Source organism: Xyrauchen texanus, chromosome 4 (assembly GCF_025860055.1).
Source record: "Xyrauchen texanus isolate HMW12.3.18 chromosome 4, RBS_HiC_50CHRs, whole genome shotgun sequence".
Taxonomy (NCBI): Eukaryota; Metazoa; Chordata; class Actinopteri; order Cypriniformes; family Catostomidae; genus Xyrauchen; species Xyrauchen texanus.
Window position 1 is genome coordinate 21646097 of NC_068279.1, and position 24927 is coordinate 21671023.

The 24927-nt window shown below is 38.2% G+C and overlaps 1 protein-coding gene across 1 annotated transcript in view; it reads left to right on the forward strand.

Annotated features, from left to right (window-relative positions):
* The first annotated feature begins 3008 nt into the window (after window positions 1–3008).
* LOC127634110 (multiple epidermal growth factor-like domains protein 9) overlaps window positions 3009–24927 on the forward strand; it is a 126037-nt gene continuing 104118 nt past the window's right edge. Inside the window, exon 1 of the mRNA XM_052113518.1 lies at window positions 3009–3641. Coding sequence (XP_051969478.1) covers window positions 3128–3641 — 514 coding nt within the window. The 5' untranslated portion in view covers window positions 3009–3127. The remainder of the gene's footprint in view (window positions 3642–24927) is intronic.

Here is a 24927-nt window from a genome sequence, read left to right on the forward strand (position 1 = left end):
TGGTAAGGTGTCTTCTGGTGAGATGTCTACAGAGTGCTGATCTCTTACTTCCTTCCTCTTATTTGCTCTCTCTCTCTCTCTCTCTCTCTCTCTCTCTCTCTCTCTCTCTCTCTCTCTCTCTCTCTTTCTCTCTCTCTCTTTCTTTTAGTCTCTTTCTCTCTCTCTCTCTCTCTTCTAAACAAAAGACTTCTCAAAAAGTAAATCTCAAATTTAGCATTATCTTCATCTCCCTTCTTCTTGTAACTGTAACACAAATTCATGTACAGGCAGACAAACTTCTTAAGGGTGGAGTTTACTGCATGCAGCCATATGTTGTTAGATTACACTAGCATTAAGATATTCATCAGTGTAATAATAGAGCTTCAGTGCACCTTACAATCATGGAAACAATCATGATCAAACCAGCATTTTAACTATCCACATAGCCTTGGATTATGGACCAGAATAAAATATGACTTGATTGATTGCAGTGATCTTGATTCAAGTTTATAATATTGTCAGTAGGCAGACTCCTTTACATCTATCTGAACTGTGGTGTAGAAACTTGTAATGTACTATAAAGAATAAATGCATGAAAATTATTTGACTGGAGAACAAGAAGTAGTTTATGTACAGCACGTATTGTTCTAATTCCTCTTTTTGATTGTCACAGCATTTATATAATATTAGGGATAATATCTGAGGGGATCATTTTAAGCCTGTGTTGGTAGAGCAGTTTAGATTAGAATCAAATATCCTTAAAGGGATATTTCACCCAAAAATGAAAATTAAAGTAAGTTTTATTGAAGTCAAACACATCTTGAATGACAAGAGTAAATTATGAGTGAACTATTCACTTAACATCAATGATTTTCGGCATATATCTCAACCACCAATCATATCATTCATATAATTTCTGATTTGTTTTTGAACACCTTACAAACCACATGTGCCTCTGAATATGAATATACAATTTCAGCTGGCAAAACAGACACAACATTGTTTATCTTTTTCCTTGCTTTCTTTCTTTTCTTTCTTTCTTACTTTCCTTATTATTATTACATTATTTATTTATATTTATTCTTTTATTTGGTCGTTTGTTCACAGTTACCTTTGGAAGATACCTTTTTCCTCAGCTTGGGAATTAAAGTCAACTAATATGCAGTCGTAGTTATGCAAAAGGATGCAGTGGTAATGAAAGAAAAAAGAAAAAAAGTGTAAGCATTTCAGTTACACAATATATTGTTACCTGTTCTATAGGCGTATTAACAAATTAATGCAGATATACAAACGGCTTTTTTCCATAATTAAGGTTTTTGCCGTAATCAGCTGCCCACTTTGGTGAAGGAGCTTGTGCAGACAGTAGCACAGCACACTTGTCTGACAGGTAAGAGTGTGCTGTTTAATCTACCACGGTGCTCGTGATGCGTCACCACTAGAGGACGTTATTGCTTACAACATGAACATTTGAGAACCCTGATTAAGGCGCATTGAGCTTCACTCTCAATTAAGACATTAAGTCTGATTCTGAATAGATACAATTCAGTCACCGTTAAAAACGTCCATACCCGTTATTATGTAGCTTTCTGCTTTTTAGCTCACAGTTACAGTGCACTACTTGCCCCAATTATTGAGATCCTTGAGGCAAATAGTAGGTCTACAATAACTCTCCAGTTCATGGGTTGCATTCATTTACGACCTGTCAGGCAAGAAAGTTGAAGTTGAAGTTAATGTTATTATGAGCAACCCTTGTACTGCCTTACACTCAAAAATTATTTAAGGCTATTTTTAGTAGGCCTATTTACACATTTTAATTTCATAACAAAATGTCATAAAATTGTATTGCGTTATCTTTAACCAAATTAAATGAATAAAACGTAAATGTATTCAAGTTTTATTCATTCATTTTGTTAAAGATTAGCTACGTAATTCAATTTGATGGGATTTTGTAATTAAATTGAAATGCTTCAATCGTAGGCTAAAATATCTTTTGACTATATTTTTGCATTAGGCCTAATGATAAACAAAAAATTATGCAAAACAACACAGCAATAAATACCTTGAAGAACACAGCTTAGTTGTAATCGATAACTCTCTAAAATCTTTTTTATATTACATTGCATGACATTACAATTTTGATGACCATGCTTATATATAGACTTAGGTATTATAGGCTACACTGAATGGTAGGCTATAAATTGTATTTGTATTATATATTACTGTATAATTATAGTTTATTTATACTCGTTGAGAACTTTCATCCTCATTTCTAGCATTGCTAAAGCTCTTATCTAAGTAGAATCAGATATAGCTCTGATATAGACCACTGCAAAATTAGCAGTTTCTCTGGATTTACTATTTCTAGGTATGTGTTTCAGTAAAATGAACACTTTTGTTTTATTTTATAAACTACTGACAGCATTCCTCCCAAATTCCAAATAAAACTATTGTCATTTAGAGCATTTATTTGCAGAAAATGACAACTGGTCAAAATAACAATAAAGATGCAGTATATTCAGACCTAGAATAAGTCAAAGAAAACAAGTTCATATTCATTTAACAACACAATACTAATGCTATAACTTAGGAAGTGTTCAGAAATCAATATTTGGTGGAATAACCCTGATTTTCAATCGGGGGGGGGGGGATGCAATCCTCAGAGTTGGGGAACATTGTCAGAGCAAATGGAAGCAAGTTTTCTTCCAGGATAACCTTAAACGTGGCTTGATTCATGCAACCTCGGTGATGATCGGGGGGTGCTTCAGCATGGCTGGAATCGGGCAGATTCGTCTTTGTGAAGGATGCATGAATCAAGCCACCTCCTAAGTTAAAACAGTATTGTGTTGTTTAAAAATGAAAATGAACTTGTTTTCTTTGTACTATTCGAGGTCTGAAAACAATGCATCTTTTCTGATATATTAACCAGTTGTCATTTTCTGCAAATAAATGCTTGCATCCTGAATGTTGGGGGAGTGGCTATAGTAGGCGGGGTTTCCAACTGTCAGTCCTGCCGGAGTGAAACCGCGCCGTTCACGCAGCGAGTGGACATGTGGAAACATTTTACGTACTCAAAGAGTACGTTGTAAGAAATGTGTTTACATCGAAAGGTTAAACTTTAAACCTTTCACATGGGGAGCTAAAGAACAAAATGACGTGTATGTGTTACAGTATGTTACTGGTTTCAATTTTGGAGTTACTGTTGTTTGGATGCATAGCAGCTGGTTCGTCTCGTCCTGTTCACCGCGAGAGCGATGAAGACGGGTCTCCAGGCGCGAGACTCCCGCGTGCTGTATTGGAGGACCAGTTGGAGGCGACCACCATCCCAAACCACTTACAGGAGGACGACAGGAACTACAGGTTGTCACCTTTCACTCCCATAATGACTATCACAACCAAGGACTCCAGGACAACTGGTAAAACTAGCCACCTACGGATGACCACCACGGCTGCGCCTGTGACCAAAACAATGAACCCAACATACAAACGCAGTGGAGTCAAAGAAAACTCTACATTCTCCACAGGACTAAACATTACAATTAAGCCTACTTCCTCCTATCCAGTAAATCACACACAAAACACAACACCACCTGCACTGGATACCGCAATCAGCTCATGGACAGTAAGCAACACTTCTAAGCCCCACTTCCATACCTCTGAGAAAGGTAGGCTCAATTCCCAGTCTGGACCTTTTCAATGCCATGTAATGTGAAGATGACCAGTGTTATGCTTTGTATTGCAAGTTTATAGTATGCAAGTCTTCCAAATGTGCATTCATATTAAACTACTGTACTCCTCAACCAGACACCAAATGAGCATGCAGCCCGTGTGTCCTTGAATTCCAGCCTAGCCTCAACAAACAGAGGTTGAGAAAGGATACTTTATCGCAGTATTACCTAGGTCACAGGGTGCACATTCAAACTGATCAAGCTAAAATTATTTAGTTGTTATGACGACTGCTTTGTAGCAAATAAGCAGGAAAGTTTTCAAACAAACCAGTATATCTTGTTATATCAGAGACACTATAGTGTGTTTTGTTGTAGTGCTGATAAAAGTCAGTATCATAACAATGATCTCATATGTTTGATAGATACATCCTCTCCATGAACCTCGGTACTTTCCAACAGTAAAACAGAAGGATATTAGGGATTAGGCCAATAGCACAGAGACAACCTTTTTAATTGCTTTAATGTGATTAATCACCATATGACTGCCAAAAGAGGAAAACAATCATAAAACTTAAACCCTCTACTTGTTTATCTTGAGTTGGGTGATGCCAAGCTGGCTTTGTGACCATGGACACATAATGTCACTTTTATGTCTGTTATATCTGATTATTTGGTTGACAGTTGTCTGTCTGTTTTATAATCATTCATGTTGTCTGTCTCTTGCAAAGTGAAAATTATGTCATCATTTACTCAACCTAATGTTGATTCAAACCCATACCGTATGACATTCTTCTATGAAACATAAAGGAGATGTTTGGCAGAATGAAAGCCACAGTCACTGTTCACTTACACCATTTGGAAAAAAAGGTGCAATAAAAGTGAACGGTGACTGAGGCTGATATTTTGCCTTTTGTGTTCCATTGAGGGAAGAAAGTAAAACAGGTTTGAAATGAGGATGAACTATCGCTTTAAATTCTATCACCCTAAACTTTGACATGTGTAGCGGCAGCAGTAGGATGAAATAAATCAAAAAGAAAAGAGAAGAGAACCAGACATTCAAGGTGTAATCAAAGGTTCAGTTAAGACTGTATGTGATATGTAGCAATCTGGAGTTCATTGGAAGTGGTGACTGCAGGGAGACTGGTGTTTGGGATTACTGTAAAGAAAATTGAGAAACATCCTATTCTGTGTAGCAGCCTGAAGGCAAATGCCTGTGTCTGTTTAGGACTTGTTCTTGTAGTTTAGCCCATTGCTGTTAACTGGAGGTCATTAATCAAGGAAAAAAGCAGATACTGTATTTCAAATTAAACCCACCGATTCCGCAGCTAAATATAAATAGTAAAACATGAGAGTCATCATGTTTCAAGCTCTGCATCAAGCCTTTTTTTTTTGCCTTGTAACTTTCTCCTTGATTATATTTGAGAGGCTGACTATTGAACTTCAGTTGTGTTTTGCATTTTGTTTTTAGCATGGTGAGTGAATTTAGTGTACTTGTTTCCACAGAGAACTGACACTTTCATTTCTGGGACAAGGGAGTTGTCTTTGACCCAGATAACATCTTATAAAGATTAAACTAAAATAATGAGCAGAATATTGAGGATCTACTGAAGTCATTGTGATGTTTGTTGAATGTTTTGTAGTAATGATTGCATAAGAACTTCCAAACTATTTCATATTCAGCAGTATTATAAGGAACCTAAAACATTAGCCTCATTCTGTCACAACATGGTTTCAGACTCAGAATTAACAGCTACACTTAAAAAGTCACTGTAAAAACAAAAGCTGTCTAAAAAGTTGTGAAGTTATTATACTTATACTGTAGACCATTCAAAATGCTATTTATTTTTTACAAAAGCATTGTCTTCTCAGATAATTTGTGTGAATTTTCCTTCTCATTTTCATGCCTAAATGTCAACCACCCAACTATGGATAATTAAATATTCACAAGAATGCCCTTCACAAGCAGATTTCTGGATCTAATTATACTAACTTTACACTTGTGTTATATTTGGGCCTATTTAAAAGGTGGAGGATTTGCCTGTCAATTCTGGTTTCCTGCCATAATCTTCAATTTGACCTGTCCCACCTGCAGTGACAAGTGTATATACTCTATGTTATGTTGTTATTATGATTGGGCAGATATGTATGACTTTCTGCTGAACTCAAATGAAAATTTTAAGAAGTCTATCTCAGCTCCATAGGTTCATACAATGCAAGTGAATGGGTCCCAACATTTTGAAGCTCCTAAATCCACATGAGGGCAACATAAAAGTACTCCAGGCGACTCTAGCGTTTATGTCCATATCTTCTGAAGCCAAGATAGGTTTGGTTTGGGTGAGAAACAGATACAAATTTAAGTCCCTTTTCCTTCAATTTCACTGTTTTTGGTGATTCATGTTCTTCATACAAATTGCCCCCTACTGGGCAGGGAGGAGAATTTATAACAGAATATGACTTGAATAGTGATCTATTTCTCACCCATACCTATCATATTATGTCTGAATACATGGATTTAACCACTGGAGTCAAATAGATTACTTTTATGCTCCATTGATGTGGTTTTTGGAGCTTCAAAATTGTTGCACCTATTCACTTGCATTGTATGGATTACAGAGCTGAAATATTCTATTTATCTTTGTTGGTGTTCTGCAGAAGAAAGAAAGTCATACACATCTGGGATGCCAGTAGGGTGAGTAAATGATGAGAGCATTTCTGGGTGAACTATCCCTTGAAGTAGCCTAATGCATTGTGATTACAGTTTGGTTTATCGCTGAACTGTCTGTCAGGTTGCAAAGAAAGTTGCATGTGGAGTGCTGATGGTGAACTTGTGTTGTTTCCTTTTTATATTTGCCAACAAATTAACTGTTAATGGCCTTAACTGGGATTCTGACATACACTGAAGGAAATATTGCATGTCATATTGTGCTCTATGAGTGAGCAGCATGTGGCTTGTTAAAAAGCATTTCAGAAAAGGGCAGTGAAAGTCATGTCATAAATCCCCAGCACTGCAGGACACACAGAGGCTCAAATGATTGCTCTGTACTTGCTCATCAGGTTAATGAACAGGAGTGCAGTAACATGGGCCCTATGAAATATTGGCAAGGAGCACAAAACTCCAGAAGATGTGGGTTAATGGAGAAAAATAACCTTGGGAGAAACCAGACTCACTGTGGGGGCCAGTTCCTCTCTGGCTAACATCATGAATATAATGCCAATATTACTTGTGTATAGTGCAAGTCATGGTTTAAAACAATTAAACTAAGTAAGTGTTAAGTGTCAGTATTTAAACAAAGATTTAGTTTGAACTGTAAGATTAATGACAAATGTCTTTGAAGTACATCCTGGATTAACTACCGAAGTTCACATAGATGCATTGTCCTTTTGTTTGTTGGCTGATGAAGTGTTTTGTTGGCAATTAATTGTTAGTCTATGTATTCCATTTCAAGAGTGTAGTCCATCATTAGACCAAGGTGATGGAGGCAGAGAAATGGAAATGGAAATGGCTGGAAATTTCGGTGAGGTCTATCCTAAATCCAAGGTTCAGGCAATGGCATATGAAGTATCCCATGTCTTATGGTTGGAGTTGGCATCAGTTCATCCTCTGAAGTCCATTGTAAAAGACTGAAGTGGTGTTTAGCTGACACCGGCTGCTGTTAGTCATCACACAGCAACACGTAGCAGTGGAGTCAATCCAGCCGGTTCTGGTGATCTCGAGGTTGAGACAGGGAAACAAATGCAATTATATTAGCATAGATGCTATTCAATTTATTGCAGAGTTATAGATCATGATCACTGTTTCTGGTTTTTGGTTCAGGATGACCTAAATAAAGCAGCCTAATTGTGAGTTGAATGATAAATCAGGTGTATGCCTGGCTAAATAGATGAGTCTTTAGTCTAGACTTAAACTGAGAGAGTGTGTCTGCATCTCGAACAGTGTTAGGGAGACTATTCCATAGTTTAGGAACCAAATATGAAAAGGATCTACCACCTTTTGTGGATTTTGATATACTAGGAATATTAACAGGCCAGAATTTTGTGATCGTAATGAACATGATGGAATATAGCATGGTAGAAGGTCACTTAAGTACTGCGGAGCTAGACCATTCAAAGCTTTGTATGTAGTTAACAGAATTTTTTAATTAATATGAAATTTAGTGGGTAGCCAATGTAACGACCATAAAATGGGGCTAATATGATCATATTTCTTGGTTTTCGTCAGCACATTGGTTGCTGCATTTTGAACCAATTTAAGTTTATTTATTGTATATTGCTAGATATCCTCCCAGTAATATATTACAATAATGTAGTCTTGAGGTCATGAACGCATTAATTTGTTTTTCGGTATCAGCAACCAAGAGCTTGTGTCGTAATTTAGCAATATTTCTTAGGTGAAAGAATGCTGTTCTGCAAACATTGGCAATTTTATTTTCAAAGGACAGATTGGTATCAAATATCACATATAATAAGTTCTTCGCTGCTGAAGATGATGTAACTGTACATCCAGCGAGAGTCAAATGATATTTTAGGGTTTGATTTTTTTGAGGTTTTGGTCCAATAATTAGTACCTCAGTTTGGTCGGAATTGTGTAGAAGGACATTTCAGGCCATCCAATCTTTTTTCATTGATACACTCTGCTAATTTGGAGAATTGTGAAATCTCATCAAGTTTAAGAAATATAATGTTGGGTATCGTTGTCATAACAGTGAAAACTTATTCCATGATTCCTGATAATATCTCCCAGGGGAAGCATATACAAGGAGAAAAGCAGAGGCCCTAAAACTGATCCATGTGGCACGCCATATTTTACTTTTGTTTTGTTTGACAATTCCTCATTTACAAGTGGTAGCAGTCTGCTAAATAGGACCTAAACCATGCTAATACAAGTCCACAAATGCCAATATAATTCTAAAGCCTATTCAAGAGAATGTTGTGATCTATGATGTCGAATGCAGCACTAAGATCTAAAAGCACTAGAAGTGAAATGCAGCCGTGATCAGATGAGAGCAAGTCATTTGTAACTGATAAGTGCAGTCTCTGTACTGTGTTGAGGCCTAAATCCTGACTGAAATTGTTCATACTATTTCTCTGTAGATATGAACATATTTGGGAGGATACTACCTTTTCTAGTATTTTCGACATAAACGAGAGATTTGAAATCGGTCTATAATTAGCCAATTTTTCAGGATCAAGTTGTGGCTTCTTAATAAGCGGTTTGATAACTGCCATTTTAACGTTTCTTGGGACATGTCCTAAGGATAGCGAGGAGTTAATAATATTAAGAAGAGGTTCTGATATTTCTGGGAATATCTCTTTTAATCCTCTAGGGTTGACAGTCATGCCGGCGCGTCCTGATGAATGTTTTCGTCATTACAGCGGAAACAACTTAAAATACTCTGTCATTTTGGGGCATACAGATAAGTGTAAGACATCATCAGAGACTATAAAGGGTCTACTTTTAGTTATGTACACTCACAATAACAACAAAACCTTGTGATTTTGTAAAATAAAGAAAATAAAAAGGCGAGCTTTCAGCAGTCTCTGTGTTCGCGAGCATATTTCTGAAACACGTCACCAAAATTAACTGAAACTGCGAATACTTATCACACAAACATGAAACATGTGTAATTTTAAATAAAACAATTCAAATTTAAAACAAATATACTCCTGCAATTTAATCTGTATGAAACAAAGCAATGTACAGTTTCTCCTGGCTCAGCTAATTATCCCTAATGTGGCCACGGGCAGAGGGCGCTATTCATACTATAATGTGTGAGGCGATCAATGCAAATGGTAAATGCCCCGACTGTGCCTTCAAAACATCAAGTTTGTTCACTTTTCAGCGCATTTTGAAAATGGCATGATAAACAAGTGAGGAAACTCCTGGATAGTGACAAAGAGTTCAAATTTTCCTCAGAAGAAGAGCGGGATGAACTTTTGCATTTTGAAGAGAGACTTGATCCAGCCGAGGATACAATTTCGGATGAGTATGTCATTTAGTTTTACTTGCATATTAGTTGACATGTTATTTTATATAAACATGTACATATTTTACTAGCGGGACTGTTTCCAAACTTGCCAGCCAGGATTCAGAGTATTGAAATTTAAAATATGTCCTAATAGGCAAGTTTTAGTTACACTTAAATGTTGTTTTCGGCTAAAGCAGGTATTTAAATTGTATGCTGTATGATATAAATATGATATGTAATACGATATATAAATAATATGAATGTTTAAATAATATTTTAACTAGTGTTTATGCTGCCTTATTATCATCAATAAAGCTTGTGCTTGCAAATATGTGTTGGGTTGTAAATGTGTCAAATGGGATGTAAATATGCCCATATTAGAAAATTAGCATATTATGATTTCGGTAGGATCATGTGATTGAAGACTGCCGTAATGATGCTGAAAATTCAGCTTTGATCACAAATTGCATTCTACTATATATTCAAATAGAAAACTGTTTTTACTGTATTTTGGATCAAATAAATGCAGTCTTGGTGAGCAGAAGAGACTTCTTTTAAATGGTAGTGTAGGTCTAAAATTAAGAAAGGTTCTTTATGTAAAGAATATGTATAGTCAGAGTACTTCTTTTAACATAAAACTTGATTTTGATCATAAAGTCTCCTCACATTCATTCTCTTTCTGTCACATTCCTCATGGATAGGCCCCGGGGAGGGGTCTTTTGTCTCCTCGGGTGTGAAATACATCAATATTCATGACAGTTCACGCCTCCTCGCATATAACCTTTCTAACACTAAAAGTGTCTTACAAAAGTTAAATGACTAAATTGTTTTGTATGAATGAGTGATCAGGATGGTTTTCACATAATTTTGTAGCACAAACTCTAGGCTACAAGATCCAGTTCTCAAATGTCTTGTGGACAAATGTTTAGTATGTGTTATATGGCCTTATTTCAATGACTTACATTTTTTGTTTTTATCCATGTATAAACGTTATTTTCTCACAAATATAAACATGTACACATATGTTGCTCACATATTATTGTAGCCCAGTTTGTGCTGAATACAGTGTTATCAGACTTTAGCCACTAATGTGTTTTTAAGCAACTAAAAAAAGCAAAAATTTCAAGGCATGTCAAAACATCTCCAGGGCCAAAAACACCCTCAGACCCCATATGGTTAAGAGCTTGGTTTGTATTGGATCTAACAAATATGTGGCTTTTGATGTTAAGATTATTGTTGTTAACTCTTCATGACCTATGACAGTGAAGGATTGAAGTTGCATGTGAGGAAAATTATGAGACACTTTTTTTTCTCAGGCGCTATGACGGATGATTGCATAATTTCATTTTTTTCTGATTATTTCAATTTTATCAGTAAAGAAATTCATGAAGTCATTACTCTTGTGCTGTAACTTAATATCTGGTTATGTTTTGGCTATATTCCTAACCAATAAAGCCACAGTAATAAATAAACACCTAAGATTGTTGTGGTTATTTTTTATGAGTTTTCTAAAATATGCTGACCTGGCATTTTTTTAGTGCCAGACACTATCCTTCCATGCACCGTGAAATACCTCTGTGGCAGCGGGGGCGTGGTCAAGTGCCAGTCCAGGAGAGGAAAGCGGTAAGGGCGCTTACACCTGAGCTAAATTATGCCTAACACCTGTCTCTAATTCCAGTGAGCACGAGGAGAGCGGCATAAAAGCAGACACAGAGCCTGCAGTCGAGAGAGAGAGCCCCACAAGCCAACCCAGTGCACTTGTATACTGTTTTGTTTACTGTGTATCTGTGAGAGAGAAAACGGCAAATAAAAGCCTTACCTTTAGTTCACACCCTCGTTTCCTGTGTCCTCCTTCCTGTGACGGTCTTACAACCTCTTATTTAGTATTCTTCCACTTGTGCTCCATTTTCCGAGCTGCTCTCTTGAGAGCATGACTGTGATCATTGCACCATGGTGCAGGGTGTTTTTCTTTAATTTTCTTTAATCGAAGGGGGGCTACACTGTCAAGAGTGCTAGAGATGGCTCTTTATATTTTCTGTTATTTCATCAAGTTCTTCTAGGCTTTGGGGTTTAACCTGTGTATGAGATAGATTTGGAAGATTATTAGTGAAGCTATCTTTAGTCATCAAAAGAATAGTTCTACCTGAATGATAGCTTGGTGTAGATTGAGTAACATTAGCTGATTGCAGCATACAAGAGACGAGGTAATGATCTGAGATATCATCGCTCTGCGGCAGAATTTCTATTTTATCAACATCAACTCCATATGATAGAATTGAATCTAGCATAAGATTATGGCGATGAGTTGGTCCTGTTACATTTTGACTCCAAGAGAGTTAACTGCAGAAGTTCACTTAAATAAATGCTAATCCCAATGTTTCATTATCCTTTATCTATGTGAATGTTGAAGTCACCAACAATTAAAACTTTATCTACAGTAACTACAAGATCTGATAAAACATTTGCAAATTCACCAAGGAAATCAGAATAAGGCCCAGGTGATGTATATACCAGTGGCGGCTGCTGGTCTTTCAAAGAGGGGAAGCTCATTTTCGGCCTACATTATAAACTTATTTACCCTATTTTTTGCACTAAATCAATCTTAGGTGTTGATCTGCCCTGCTGTTTAATTCAAATTTTTTCCTCGTAAGGAAGACTTTCAAATGGCTTCGCCAAAATCAGGTCGACAATATTAGCACCGTCTGCCATCGTGCGCAGTTTCACCCGTACGACGCTAGCCTAGCCTACTGTATGAATGAATGAACGAACAAACGAACGCTGTAAAACAAAATATATTAAACTTGGTAAAACTGAAACAAGGAATGTGGTGTATAATTGTGTGAAATGTATTATGCAAATTGACTAGCAATTTCGCCAAACAAATATAAAGAAATAGGTTGCAGCAGTTTGTCTTTCGACTACACTTGAGAAATCCGCGATGGGTCTGAGCGCGAAATAGCTTCAGTGACTTCTTATAGTACAGATTCGCTGTCAATCAAAAGGAGATGCAGTCTTTCGACAGATCCTCCAATCATCACGCGGAAGCCCGGAGTCCGGGCCAGCCCACTCCTCATTCACCCCCAGAGACGCTGAGCGTCCGTGGGCGGACATAATCGCAGCATTTATCCAATGACCGTCTATTTTCGGAGCACTGAAAAAAACTGTTCAGAGCAGCCCCATTGAAGTCAATGGACGCTCGGCTTCAACAGGGAAATGCACTGACGCTACGGGAATGTATGAGAAGTAAATCGAGTCAGCCGACCTGCTATATGTAATGTAGCTGATTCTGAACGAACTCGTCTTCGAGATGAACGTGTTCTAACGCATTTTTAGTCAATAAATTGTTTACACAATAGTACATATTTGACCATTATTTTTTTGACATTATAGGGGAAGCTGAGCTTCCCTTGCAGTCTTAAAGAAATCCCCACTGGTATATACTGTAGCAAGGGTAAAAAAACGACAGAGTTTTTTTATTTCTATCTGATGGTCACATTAAGCATTATTAGATCAAAAGACTTAAATTTATATCCTGTCCTCTGAGTAACACCAAAAACGTCAAAGTAACTAAAAGATGTCTTCAGCTTAATGCATTTAAACTTAGTGCAGCTAGCATTTTTATAAAACTAACATATAAAATCAACTTCTACTTAGAATGGTGTTATTTTAACTTTAATATTCAGGTATCCATTGGTCACAAAGAGCTATCTGTCAATTAAAATAGGTGAGTTTTTAAAGAGTTTCAGAGATTGGCTACGCAGCGGGGATAACCCGATAGTGTTAGCTATGACGCGGCGTTCATGAGGGGAACTGCAGCCAAACGTGTAATGAAGCACGTAAGTTAAGTTTTGCAAAAACGTTACAGTGTTCATGTAAATTTCATCACATACTCAAGAGCACAATTGGGCCTTTATACTACTTTTATGTCCATTTTGCACAACTCATTGATATTCCTTATATTAACAACAAATAAGTATTTTGTCCTACAAATGTCAACAATATCTGCTGTATGTCACTGCCAAGTTCCCAGTGTAGCTATTGCAAACCGCATGCAAATTATTTGCTTGCATTACCTTTAGGCGTTATGCTTGTCAATTTTACCACTAAATTTATCAGATGGCATTTGCAACCCTTACGGAAAATCTACAACACTAAACCGCCAACACGCCATCTCCTTGTGTATATTATATACAATTTTATTCATTTATTTGTTCCATTGCCTGTCAGTTGATTATCCAAAAGTGCACTGATGAATTGCATATATTTTGCATAGATATTATGACTTTTAGAGTAAGATTTACATATGTATAATCATATGTAAATTGAGCTGACACTTTCATCCAGAGTGACATGCAACCTGATGTTAAAGGAATATTCCTGGTTCAATACAAGTTAAGTTCAATCTAAAGCATTTGTGGCATACTGTTGATTACCACAAACATTTATTTTGTCTTGTCCCTCCTTTTCTTAAAAAAAAAAAAAAAAAATATATATATATATATACACACACACACACACACACACATGTATATGTATATGTATATATGTGTTATGGTGTGTCACTTAGAATCAAAGTGAACAGTGCCAATCTGTAAACGTTAAAATACTCAAAATACATTCAAATTTAAGATGCTATACAATATGCGTGTTAACATGATTTTAGTGTGATAAATTGCTTTCTAACCTTTTCTGTGTAAAGTTAATGGCGTAAGTCCTGTAATTCTGGTTAACAAAGATGTAAACAACTGTACTGCTCATTTAATAAATTAGTTTAACCTGACAAATTAATTAAAGTGCTTCTTTAAAATTAGAAGCTTTGTATTTCTGCATTTTAACCCTTGTGCACCCTTCATTACAGGTGCATACTTGTGGTCTTTGGGGTCCAATTTGACCACAAACATTAACTGTCATTTTTACCTTATTTACCTCTAAATGACTAAAACAACACCATGAATTTTCATATAAAGGAAGAACATTTTATGTTCGATTCACTTCAGTGAAGATAATCATTTCTCATTTTAATTCAGGGAGAAAATATGAAAAAGACATCATGCATTAGGGGCAGATTGCTTCCATCTGCTGAAAAAAAAAAAAAAAAAAAAACTTTTAAATTAAAATGACCTGAAATAACAACTATAACAAGTGGATTGCTGCAGAGGTCCACTCATTGTAGAAAACAGATTTTTTTTAGATCTTATCACAAGTTCTCCATTTGGATATATGTTTAGACATTAGGGACATAAAAAAAAAAACTTTTTTCACTATATCACAAGTTTAGCATTTTTTTTTGGTTTTGAGGTGTTTTGAAGAGTCAAGTTTTGCAATGATGCCACTTTATGATTACAAATCATGGTGTTACAAAGAGAAGACTTAAGAGTAAGATTTTTGTTACCTATCATTTATTTCAAACAGCCCAATTCAATAAATCAATCAAATTAATTAATTAAAATGTCAATAAAACCAACAGCAATAAACTGAAATGAACAGGAATGAACAGTGATAATTAATCTTGTGTACAAACATAAGGCTTAGAATAATATTTTGCTCCCACCCCTAAGCGTAAACTTTCTCGCAGTGGAAAAAATCAACTGTCTCAAACTCAGCCTTTGATGTGTCCGACTGTGTGCGTCTGTGTGTGCGTGCATGTGTGTGAGCATGTGTCTGCCAAGTGTTATTGCCTCACACTTTCAGTGTGTGTGTGTGTGTGTGTGTGTGTGTGTGTGTGTGCGTGCGTGCGCGCGTGTGTCTGTGTGTGTTCTCTGTTCTGGATGTGCTATGTCTCACCCCTTTATTTCTGTGTGTGTTCTGCATTATGGCTGATTTTATTTGACAAATTCTATAAAAAAAATGCTGTTAAAGTTTCACCTTTTCATTCCTATGTGTGTGTTTGTGCGCATGTGTGTTACGCATTGTGGATGTGTTATTGTATCACTCATGCATTTTGTTTGTGTGTGTGTGTGTGTGTGTGTGTGTGCTGTGTTGTGGCTGATTTATTTATTTGACAAATAATATATATATATATATAACACAGGACATGATATAAGCTTTTTGATTATAATTAGAAGCTTGTTTTTTTTAATGGTGATGTAAACTTTATGACTAAAAACATTATTTTACAATGTCTCTTTCTCATTAATTACATTCATTTAAATAATAGACTATTACAATATTCGTTTTTATGAGCTTAAATATTCGAATACCAAATTACTGATGAATGCCCATCCCTAATATATATATAAAAAAATATATATTATTTTTTTTTTTATTATTATTATTTTTTTTTTTTTATTTGTATTTTTGTTGGGGAAATAATATTATTCCACAAGTGCTGTCAATTGAGCGGAACTTGTATTGAACCCGGAATGTTCCTTTTAAGTGCCTTGCTCTAGAACACAATGGTGAAAGTTCATGCATTGCCCCGTGTGAGGTTTAAGCCCGATTTTGTTTTTCTGTTTCGAGCTCAGAACTTACACCACACCACTGGCTATTCTGATGGTAAATGTAAAATTATGCTGTAAGTAATGTGTTAATTTTGAGTCACACCAACATAAATATTGATGTGACACTATATAGGGTTATCACACAAGTTCGCCTTTAGCTGGCTTATAAGTATTTACTGCCATTTTTTATTTATTTTAAGTTGATAGGCTTTTTATTGAGCTTTACAGTTAAGTTTTCTAGTGAATGTTTGACAGTATGAGAATTTTTTTTTAATGTTTTCTGCTTCTCCCTGATGAAGATGAAGCCTAATATCATACTCTTTCCAGTGTCAGACAATCTGGTATGTGGAAGGAAATGCAGGGTGACAGTGGCTCCCTCACACTTGACACCATGCTGCTCACCCTGAGTAGTCAGCATGCTCTCCCAGGGGCCTGTACACTCATTGGGCCATGTTACATAAGTGTCCTATAACATTCTTATGCAACAATGCCAAAGCTACTGAATCCTGAATCTGATCATGGACAATTGCCCAAGCATGCAGACCATTATGTCTGACATCCCTAAATATCACAAAAAAGGCATAGACCTTAGGTTCACAAATTTGCAGACTCAGTTTCTCTATTCACCTTTTAATATAATGTGTGTTTTGACTTTTGAGGTACTTAAAATCTTTAAGTACTTTAAATTAGTGATCGACTGATATGGGTTTTTTAATGTCCGATGCCGATATCCAGACATCAGGGTGGCTATGATATATCGCACAATTTAATACAGTAAATAACATAATCATAAAATTGCTTATTTAGCACTATATATGTACTAAATTTCACACTGAACTTTAACTTTGTAAAAAATTATATTTTTTGTATTTTAAATGGTAGATAGAATTTTGTTAATATATTAGGAAGAAGGAAACAGTAGTCCAGCAACCATGGATGGCATGTCCATGTTAGCAATCACATTTTCTCAAAAAATACCAAATCAAACTAATTGCACATACAGTACACCGTGAAAAAGACATTTACTCGTAGCACATATGAAGCGCTTTTACTTTGAAGTTGCTCTCGTGCGCTCATGTGCAGCTCCTGTGTGAGCAGCAATCTCCAGACAGTTTAAACGGCCTGGATCGCCTACTTGGTTTCATGATTTGTCATGATTTGTGAACCAGAGGAAATTTCGATAGTGATCCTGATGTTTTGATTCTGGCTCATAGAATATGTGCTTCAGAGGAAGATGTAAGATGAGCACTTAAAGGGAAGAAAACGTTCGTGAATTACATCCATTTAAACGAGATATCTGCATATTTGCAGATGGTATATGATATAATTTTTTTGATTTTTGCCTTTTTATCATTAGACAAGACAGTTAAAAGTTACAGCGAACTGTTGAGGAGAGAGTGGGAGAATGAAACTGGTGAGCACTTTAACATTATGAGCTCAAATGCATCTGCTGCGGCTCTGATATGCGAACTGTTTAAATTAGACAGTGTTGCACACCGGTTTATTATTGTAGTAACACAATGGCACGTAACAACAAAACTAACCTTGCCATTTACATGTCTCAGTCACTTCACATGTAAGTAGGTGATTCTTTGCACCCTCAAGAAACAAATCGGCCAATGGGGAAAATTTGACGGCCAAAGCTGAGAATAATAAATTCTGAATATCGGCCGATTTATTAGACTCTGCAGTATATCGGTTGACCACTACTTTAAATCTTGCTTTTCAAAACACATTATGGCAACTCAGGTCCTTGTACTTTGTCACAAATTATTTTGAAGTGCTGAAATGGTTCTGAATTAGTTTTAGTGAAAATCACTTATAGTAGAATCTTACCTATTTGACAGTTATATTTTGTTTTACCTGCTTTTTTTTAAACCTTTTTTTCTATTTAAGTACAGGGAGAGACGTGTGAATTAGCACAATTGATGGCTTCATTCACCAGCTCTTTGTCATGTCATTGATCATGAGGAGTCTTTTGCTGCATTAGATGACAGCCCTCATTTACTGTAATGGCCTGACGCTGACCTGAATTCTGCCATGGTGCCTGTAGAGTGTCGCTGTCACTTGATGTCTGTCATTTTTGAACATTGGAAGCTGCTCCATCATAGTAGAAATGAAACAAACAGATTGTGCTGGAGCTGGTATTTCCAAGAAGGTGCCACAGTTGGATTTAGGTTTATGCACCCAGCCCGGTTTGATATAGCCATTGAATTATCAACGTATGTGTAGGGCTTCACAAGATTGAGGAAATGAGCAATATGGAATAAGTTGTTGGATAATGCGATATGCAATAATCCTATGATGATGTCATAGGAGCATGTGTAACATCAGAACCCCCACCACCTAAATATTCTGAAGTTAATTGAGAAAAAAAGGACTGTCTATTCCAGAGATCACAAACCTACAGGGATCCACACTAAAATGACTATGGAACCATTAGTTTCCAAATGCCTGTTTTTAGTTGCCAAATTACAAAACTGCTTGATTTAGTTATTCAAAAGCAAGATAGAAACCTGAAGAAGAAAAAAGAAAACTGATAACTAATAAGTCTGGGGATTAGTTTTTAAAATACATGGTATATATATATATATATATATATATATATATATATATATAGATATAGATATAGATATAGATATATATATATATACACAGTATCTCAGAAAAGTGAGTACGTCCCTCACATTTATGTAAATATTTGATTATATCTTTTCATGTGACAACACTGAAGAAATGACACTTTGCAAAGTGTCATTTCTTCAGATGGTGATATGTACATTTGCAATATTCCAATTCATTTGATACATCGTGCTGCTCTAGTTTTAATCATTCAATTCAACCATCATTGTGATCAGATGTCTGTGCTAACTGCTAACCTCATTTCCTGTATTCTCCAAATACTCAGTAATGAAGGATCAAATTCTTAATGTCATACCACAAACACTCCAAGTCTTGTCTCAACATGTTTATGGTTGTGTTAGAGCACAACCAGACAAGTAAAAATTAGGCATGTAATGATTCACTCAACTCGCGATGCGATACGATTCACGATACTGGTTTCACGGTACGATTTTCTCACAATTTTTTTTTTAACAAAATGAGATTTAAAATAAATGAAAAAGTGTCCTTTTATTATTTCTCACTCAGACAAAATGCTGCACATTTCTTTGTGAAACTGAAATATCTTTGTCAAATAACAAAACTAAATTGACATTTTAAAAACAAATCCCAAATAAAATAAATACAAAAAAACTAAGGCTTTGCCTGTGCTCTTTCCTAGCTTAGAAATATAATTTTTTTTTTAAGAAATATCAGCATATCCACATTTTCTGGCAGAAGCTGAGATCTCTGCACATTCACAATGTCCCCTGCTGATGAAAAAACCCTTTCACTAGGGACAGAGGTGGCTGGTGTGGAGAGATATGCGTTTGCTATACTGGATAGCAGTGGGTATAGCCTAGCATTCTCTTTCCACCACTTGAGTGGACCGCTATTTAGGGAAATGGATGTTTCACCTCTGTACTTATTAATTTCTGCATCAATCTGTCTGATGTGCTGTGCAACTGGTTCATCGAAAGTCCCTCCAAGGAGATCTTCCAATGCTATTTTCTTATAAGGAGGTTGTTTCAGCTCAGCTCCTGCTCTGTCTGTCTGGTCAAGAGACTGCTCTGCTGCAGGGGGGTGGCCACTGGCACCTTCTTTGCCCTAATCCTGCACAGAGGAATAGCAGAAATAAAAAGACTAAGTAAAATCTAAGTACAACATTGACAGGGGTTCACATTGTTATAAAGGCAAGATTTTAATGTCATTTGTTATCATTTGTATCATTACTTTTGAACACATTTAGAAACACATTTAGAAAAATATGCCATACAAATCAATAAATTATAAAAAAATAAATACAAGTAAAAGAGTAAAATAAATACAGTACCTGATTCTGCAACATCAGCACAGCTTTCTCCTTCAGTCTGTGGAATACATCCTCACGTTTGTCTTTCTCTAGATGAGGCAGAGCCCGGAATCTGGGGTCTAATGCGGTGCACTCCAGCAGGTGGTTGTACTCTGAAGTGTATCTGTTGTAAAGGTTGTTCAGTATAGCTCTCTTCATGTTGCTCACAGTGAGGGAGTCTTCTTCGTTGGATGTTTTGCTCGATCATATGCTTTAAGGGCACAATGAGAGACACAGTTGGATTTTTTTCGTCACACAGCACAGTGGTGGCCGTTTTGGCTTTAGAAACCTCACCATGTCCTCCGCATCACGGATGTCTGAGCCATCCAAAGTATCGATGTCACGGACATTTCGTCGAACGTCGTTGCGCAGGAGAGTTGTTGTCACAGCCGCTTGCTGTTCGAAATAGCGTTCGATCATATCCAGACTGCTGTTCCAGCGTGTAGTGACATCGATCATTAACTTGTGCGCTGGAAGCTCTAGTAGTATCTGTTTGGCTGCGAGCGCAGCTGTGGCTGTGGAGCTTCGGTGAAAGAAGGCAGCAATGCGCCTCACTCTGCCCAACAAACGGCTCACGCGGGGTACACTCAAACCCGCTTGGCTGGCTAAGTTCAAAGTGTGGGCAAAACACCTGACATGGGGGGCCAGCCCAGCCTCTCTGACAGCAACATCCATATTCCTCGCGTTGTCCGTGACCACAGCAATTCCATGGTTGGCCTTTAAGCCCCCATTCACTCACAGCTGATTTTAAAACTTCAGCAATATTAGCTCCGGTGTGTGTTTCGAACAATGGGTGAGTTTGGAGAACAAAATTAACCATCTCCTACTCATTGGTTATCACATGGGCTGTGACTGTAAGATAACTCTGGGTAGCCCTGGAGGTCCAGCTGTCGGTTGTAATTGATACACTATATGCTTTTCTGAGGGTCTCAACTACCTTAGATTTTGTTTCCCTGTAATGCGCTGGTGTGTTGACGAGTAACCTAAATCCTTCATTTTCTACGACCGAAAACGGCCTCATATCTTTTGCCAGTAAAACACTGATACACCTTGTGATCTCCTTGGCTCTTGCACTCGTCGCCGCAAGTGGGGCTACAAATCCGCCGATCAGAGTGGTTTGGCCTACTAATAGGTTTTTACGTGCAGATGGCGGTGACTGGAGCTTCTCACTGTGGTGACTGTTTGTATGCTGCATCATGTTTGTTGTGCTATTGGTGTATATTAACATCTTCTTGCAGTATCTGCACACAGTTTTTGTTTTGTCTGTTACCACCTCACCGCTTTCATTTTTAGTCTTCGGAAAGCCAAAATGCCTCCGATTTGAATGAAGATGGGGCATCCTCAAGATCAAGATCTACACTTGCCGCCGCCATGTTTGTTACTGTTTAACGCTACAACTTGTTCGCTGCTATCGCGCCTGTAAAGCAAGGTAAAAATATACTGCTTCAGTGCCCCTGCTGTTTAAAACGTGTATCGCGATTCCTTTAACATCTCAACCGACACGAGTCATCGCATATTTTCATCGATTTTCAACCGGCTCGGAGTATATCGTTACATCCCTAGTAAAAATTTATGAATAGGCCAAAACCTTGAATATATGTCACTGCCATCACCTATATTCATGAATCATGTTGACCATCACATTCACTGTACTTGAAGATGGTGCACTTCAGCGGCTTTCTCCTTCTCTGCACTGCAGTTCAGTTTGCCCCTGGGCGCGTTGACAGCGCAAACTAAAAGAGTATTTGTTAAAAGAGTGATTTTCTCTAAAAGAGTATTTTCCTCTAAAAGAGCAATACACAGCGGCATTGAATGTCCTTTTCATGACGCGTCTTTATAAAGATGCCTTTCCGCCCCTGTGTAGTTCCTGGATGCGGTAGAGTGCTCTTGGCTTCAGACAGCCACAGGCGCTGTCTCGTGTGTCTGGGCTGCGATCACACCGAGGCAGTGTTTGTGGATGGTTCATGTTCTCATTGCGAGAACATGACCATGGCAACGTTGCGGTCGCGGCTTTCCTTCAACCAATTCCCACGGGATTGAGGATGACACGGCTGTTGATGGAGGCGTTCTGGGGATGGCAACGGACTCTGTTTTGCCGGGTATGCCCCAGTCCATCCACCCGCCCCCGGCACGCTCGTTGACTTCCGTCCGGGCTCGAGGCAACAGCGGCTCGCCTCACAGCCAGCCTGGCTATGAGCTCACCGCTACATCGCAGAGTGGTCCGGCATTTGACGCGGATAACTTGCCTGGGCTGCCGCCTTCGAGCCAGTGCGCCCTGGCTGAGCCTGACGCCCAGATGTCCGACATGCTTGCCCGTGCCACCGCCAGCATGGGGCTGGACTGGAACCTCCATCCTCCCTACAGCCGTCGCGGCTGGACGATTGGTTCCTTGGGTCTGTGTGTGCTCACAGCCACGCTGTGAGGGTCAGGGACCTGCAAGCATTCTATGTCAACGTCACATGCCTGGAGTTCGGTCCGGCAGACACATGTGATCCTAAGACCACGGCCGGGCAAGCGCTGCCCCAGGAGGAGGCAGACCCAGCCCCTTCGTTGCTGTGTCCGGTACATGTTTTGCGTACCTATTTGGACCGCACGCAGAGCTTTAGACGTTCTGTGCAGCTCTTTGTCTGCTTTGGTTTGCAGCGAAAAAGGGAACGCTGTCTCCAAACAGAGGCTCTCCCACTGGGTGGTGGACGCACTGGCCATTGGCCTATCGCACCCAGGCCGTGCCCCCCCCCCCCCTGCGGGTCCGAGCACACTCCACAAGGAGTGTTGCGTCCTCGTGGGGACTGGCCAGAGGCACCTCCCTGGCAGACATATGCAGAGCAGCGGGTTGGGCAACACCTAATATATTAGGTAGAGTCAGTTTCTTCCCTTGTTTTCTCAGGTCCGAGCCAGTAGATCTCGGTAACAAGCTGATGGACTGACCGGGTGGATCGCTTGCACCTAGCGCCCTTTCCCTCGGTTGAAGTAAAACCATGCGCTTTTTCTCCCAGGTGATCCCACTCACTCGGCTCCCTAGATGACTCCTCCCTAGCCCTCTGGGTCCGCAATTCAGCGGAGGAATTCGCCAACCCAATCCACTGCGGGTACTCAGATCTGCCCTGTATTGGAATAGGAATAGATTCCGACGACTTTATGGGGCATTGGTACATGCAGTCTGATACAGCTGGTCGTTTTGCCACGTCAAGTACCTTCCCACTCCTGTGTCAGCAGTACACGTACACGGCTCAGCGCATGGCGTGATTTAAATAGGCGTGATTAAACACAACATCAAAGTGAGCAACAGACGGGGAACGTCTAGGTTACGGATGTAACCTCCGTTCCCTGATGGAGGGAACGAGACGTGTCCTCCCGGCCACGTCGCCGAGCCAAGCCACTTTTGTAGCTGGACCATTTCCGGCTCCTCAGAAAAATCCTGAATGAAACAGACGTATTTCCCCAATTTTATACCCGTATGTCTGGGGGCGGGACATGCAAATTCTGTCTGCCAACTTCTCATTGGCCTTTTGTCATAGATCATAGGTATATTCGGCGCTCAAGAGAGACCCCTTGTGTTGCTTCTTCCACACAACGTCTCGTTCCCTCCATCAGGGAATGAAGGTTACATCCGTAACCTAGACTTTATATTTCCATTAAGGGATGAGTAAAATGTTTTTGTGACTGTGTCTGGCAGAGCTCTCCTATTGTGTAATCTGATCTTCAGCAAGGTCACCTCTGATTTAGATCAGATTGCCCCCAGTCAGCAATGGGAACTGTACACTTTGTGAGCCTCTGCTAAATATATCACAGCGCTCCATTTCTCTCATTGCGTCATTGTACCTTTTGTGTGTGTGTGTGTGTGTGTGTGTGTGTGTGTGTGTGTGTGTGTGTGTGTGTGTGTCATGTGTTCACACTCTGGTCCAGTGGGAGGTCACTGTAAAATAATGACAGACTGCAGAAATGCACTTCTCTGGAATTGTGCTTGCAATATGCTAAACTGTTAGGAGAAGAGAAAAAGGAGTATATGTGTGCATAATATCATCCAGATGTGTTCACATACAGGTTAATTTGAGTATATGGGAAAGTGGATGTTTTAGATGCTGTAACTAGTCACCATTTCTTAAAAAAAAAATTTATGTCTCTAGTCCATTTCAATGGGCTGCACTGTGAGAAATGCAAGTGCAAATATTCCATATGTGGTCATAAAAACTGCATGCATAACTAATTAAAGTTTTTATAAACTATTTTTTAAAACATTCAAACTTATTTCATTTCAACTACCGTTACAGTCGTTGGAACACATTGCCATTTCTGCCCATCAAAATTTGGTTCTTGAAATTTTGCAAGAGACCTGTGTCTTGCATTTGGTATTCAGTTAGACAGTACAAGCAAATCCTAAATTTATAAAAAATAAATGTCCCTCCCTGCCCTTTTTTCTTTCACACACCCTATACACTGAAATGATCATAACTGCAAATTTCAGCAAATTTTTTACTTCAGCTGCTTTTCCTCTGGGACAAACCACCTGCTCCCATTTTACCCAGATTTATGAGTATTTGTGCTTTGAACTAAGGCTGTGTTGATTTGATCAAATATCATTATATTGTAATACTTTTTTCTTATGCTATTGTATCAATACTAAAGATTAGGGCTAGGAATAAATAGATTACATATTTTTACATATTGTGATTCTTGAGACAAATAATTTTTAAATAATCTCCCTAATGAAAAATACATTTTTAACTCTCTGGGGTCGACAGACGCGCCGGCGCGTCCTGCTGGATATTTTCGTCATTACAGCAGAACAACTTAAAATACTCTGTCATTTTTGGGTATGCAGATAAGTGTAAGACATCATTAGAGACTATAAAGGGTCTACTTTTATTTGTGTACACTCACAATAACAACAAAACCTTGTGCTTTTGTCAAATAAAGAAAATAAA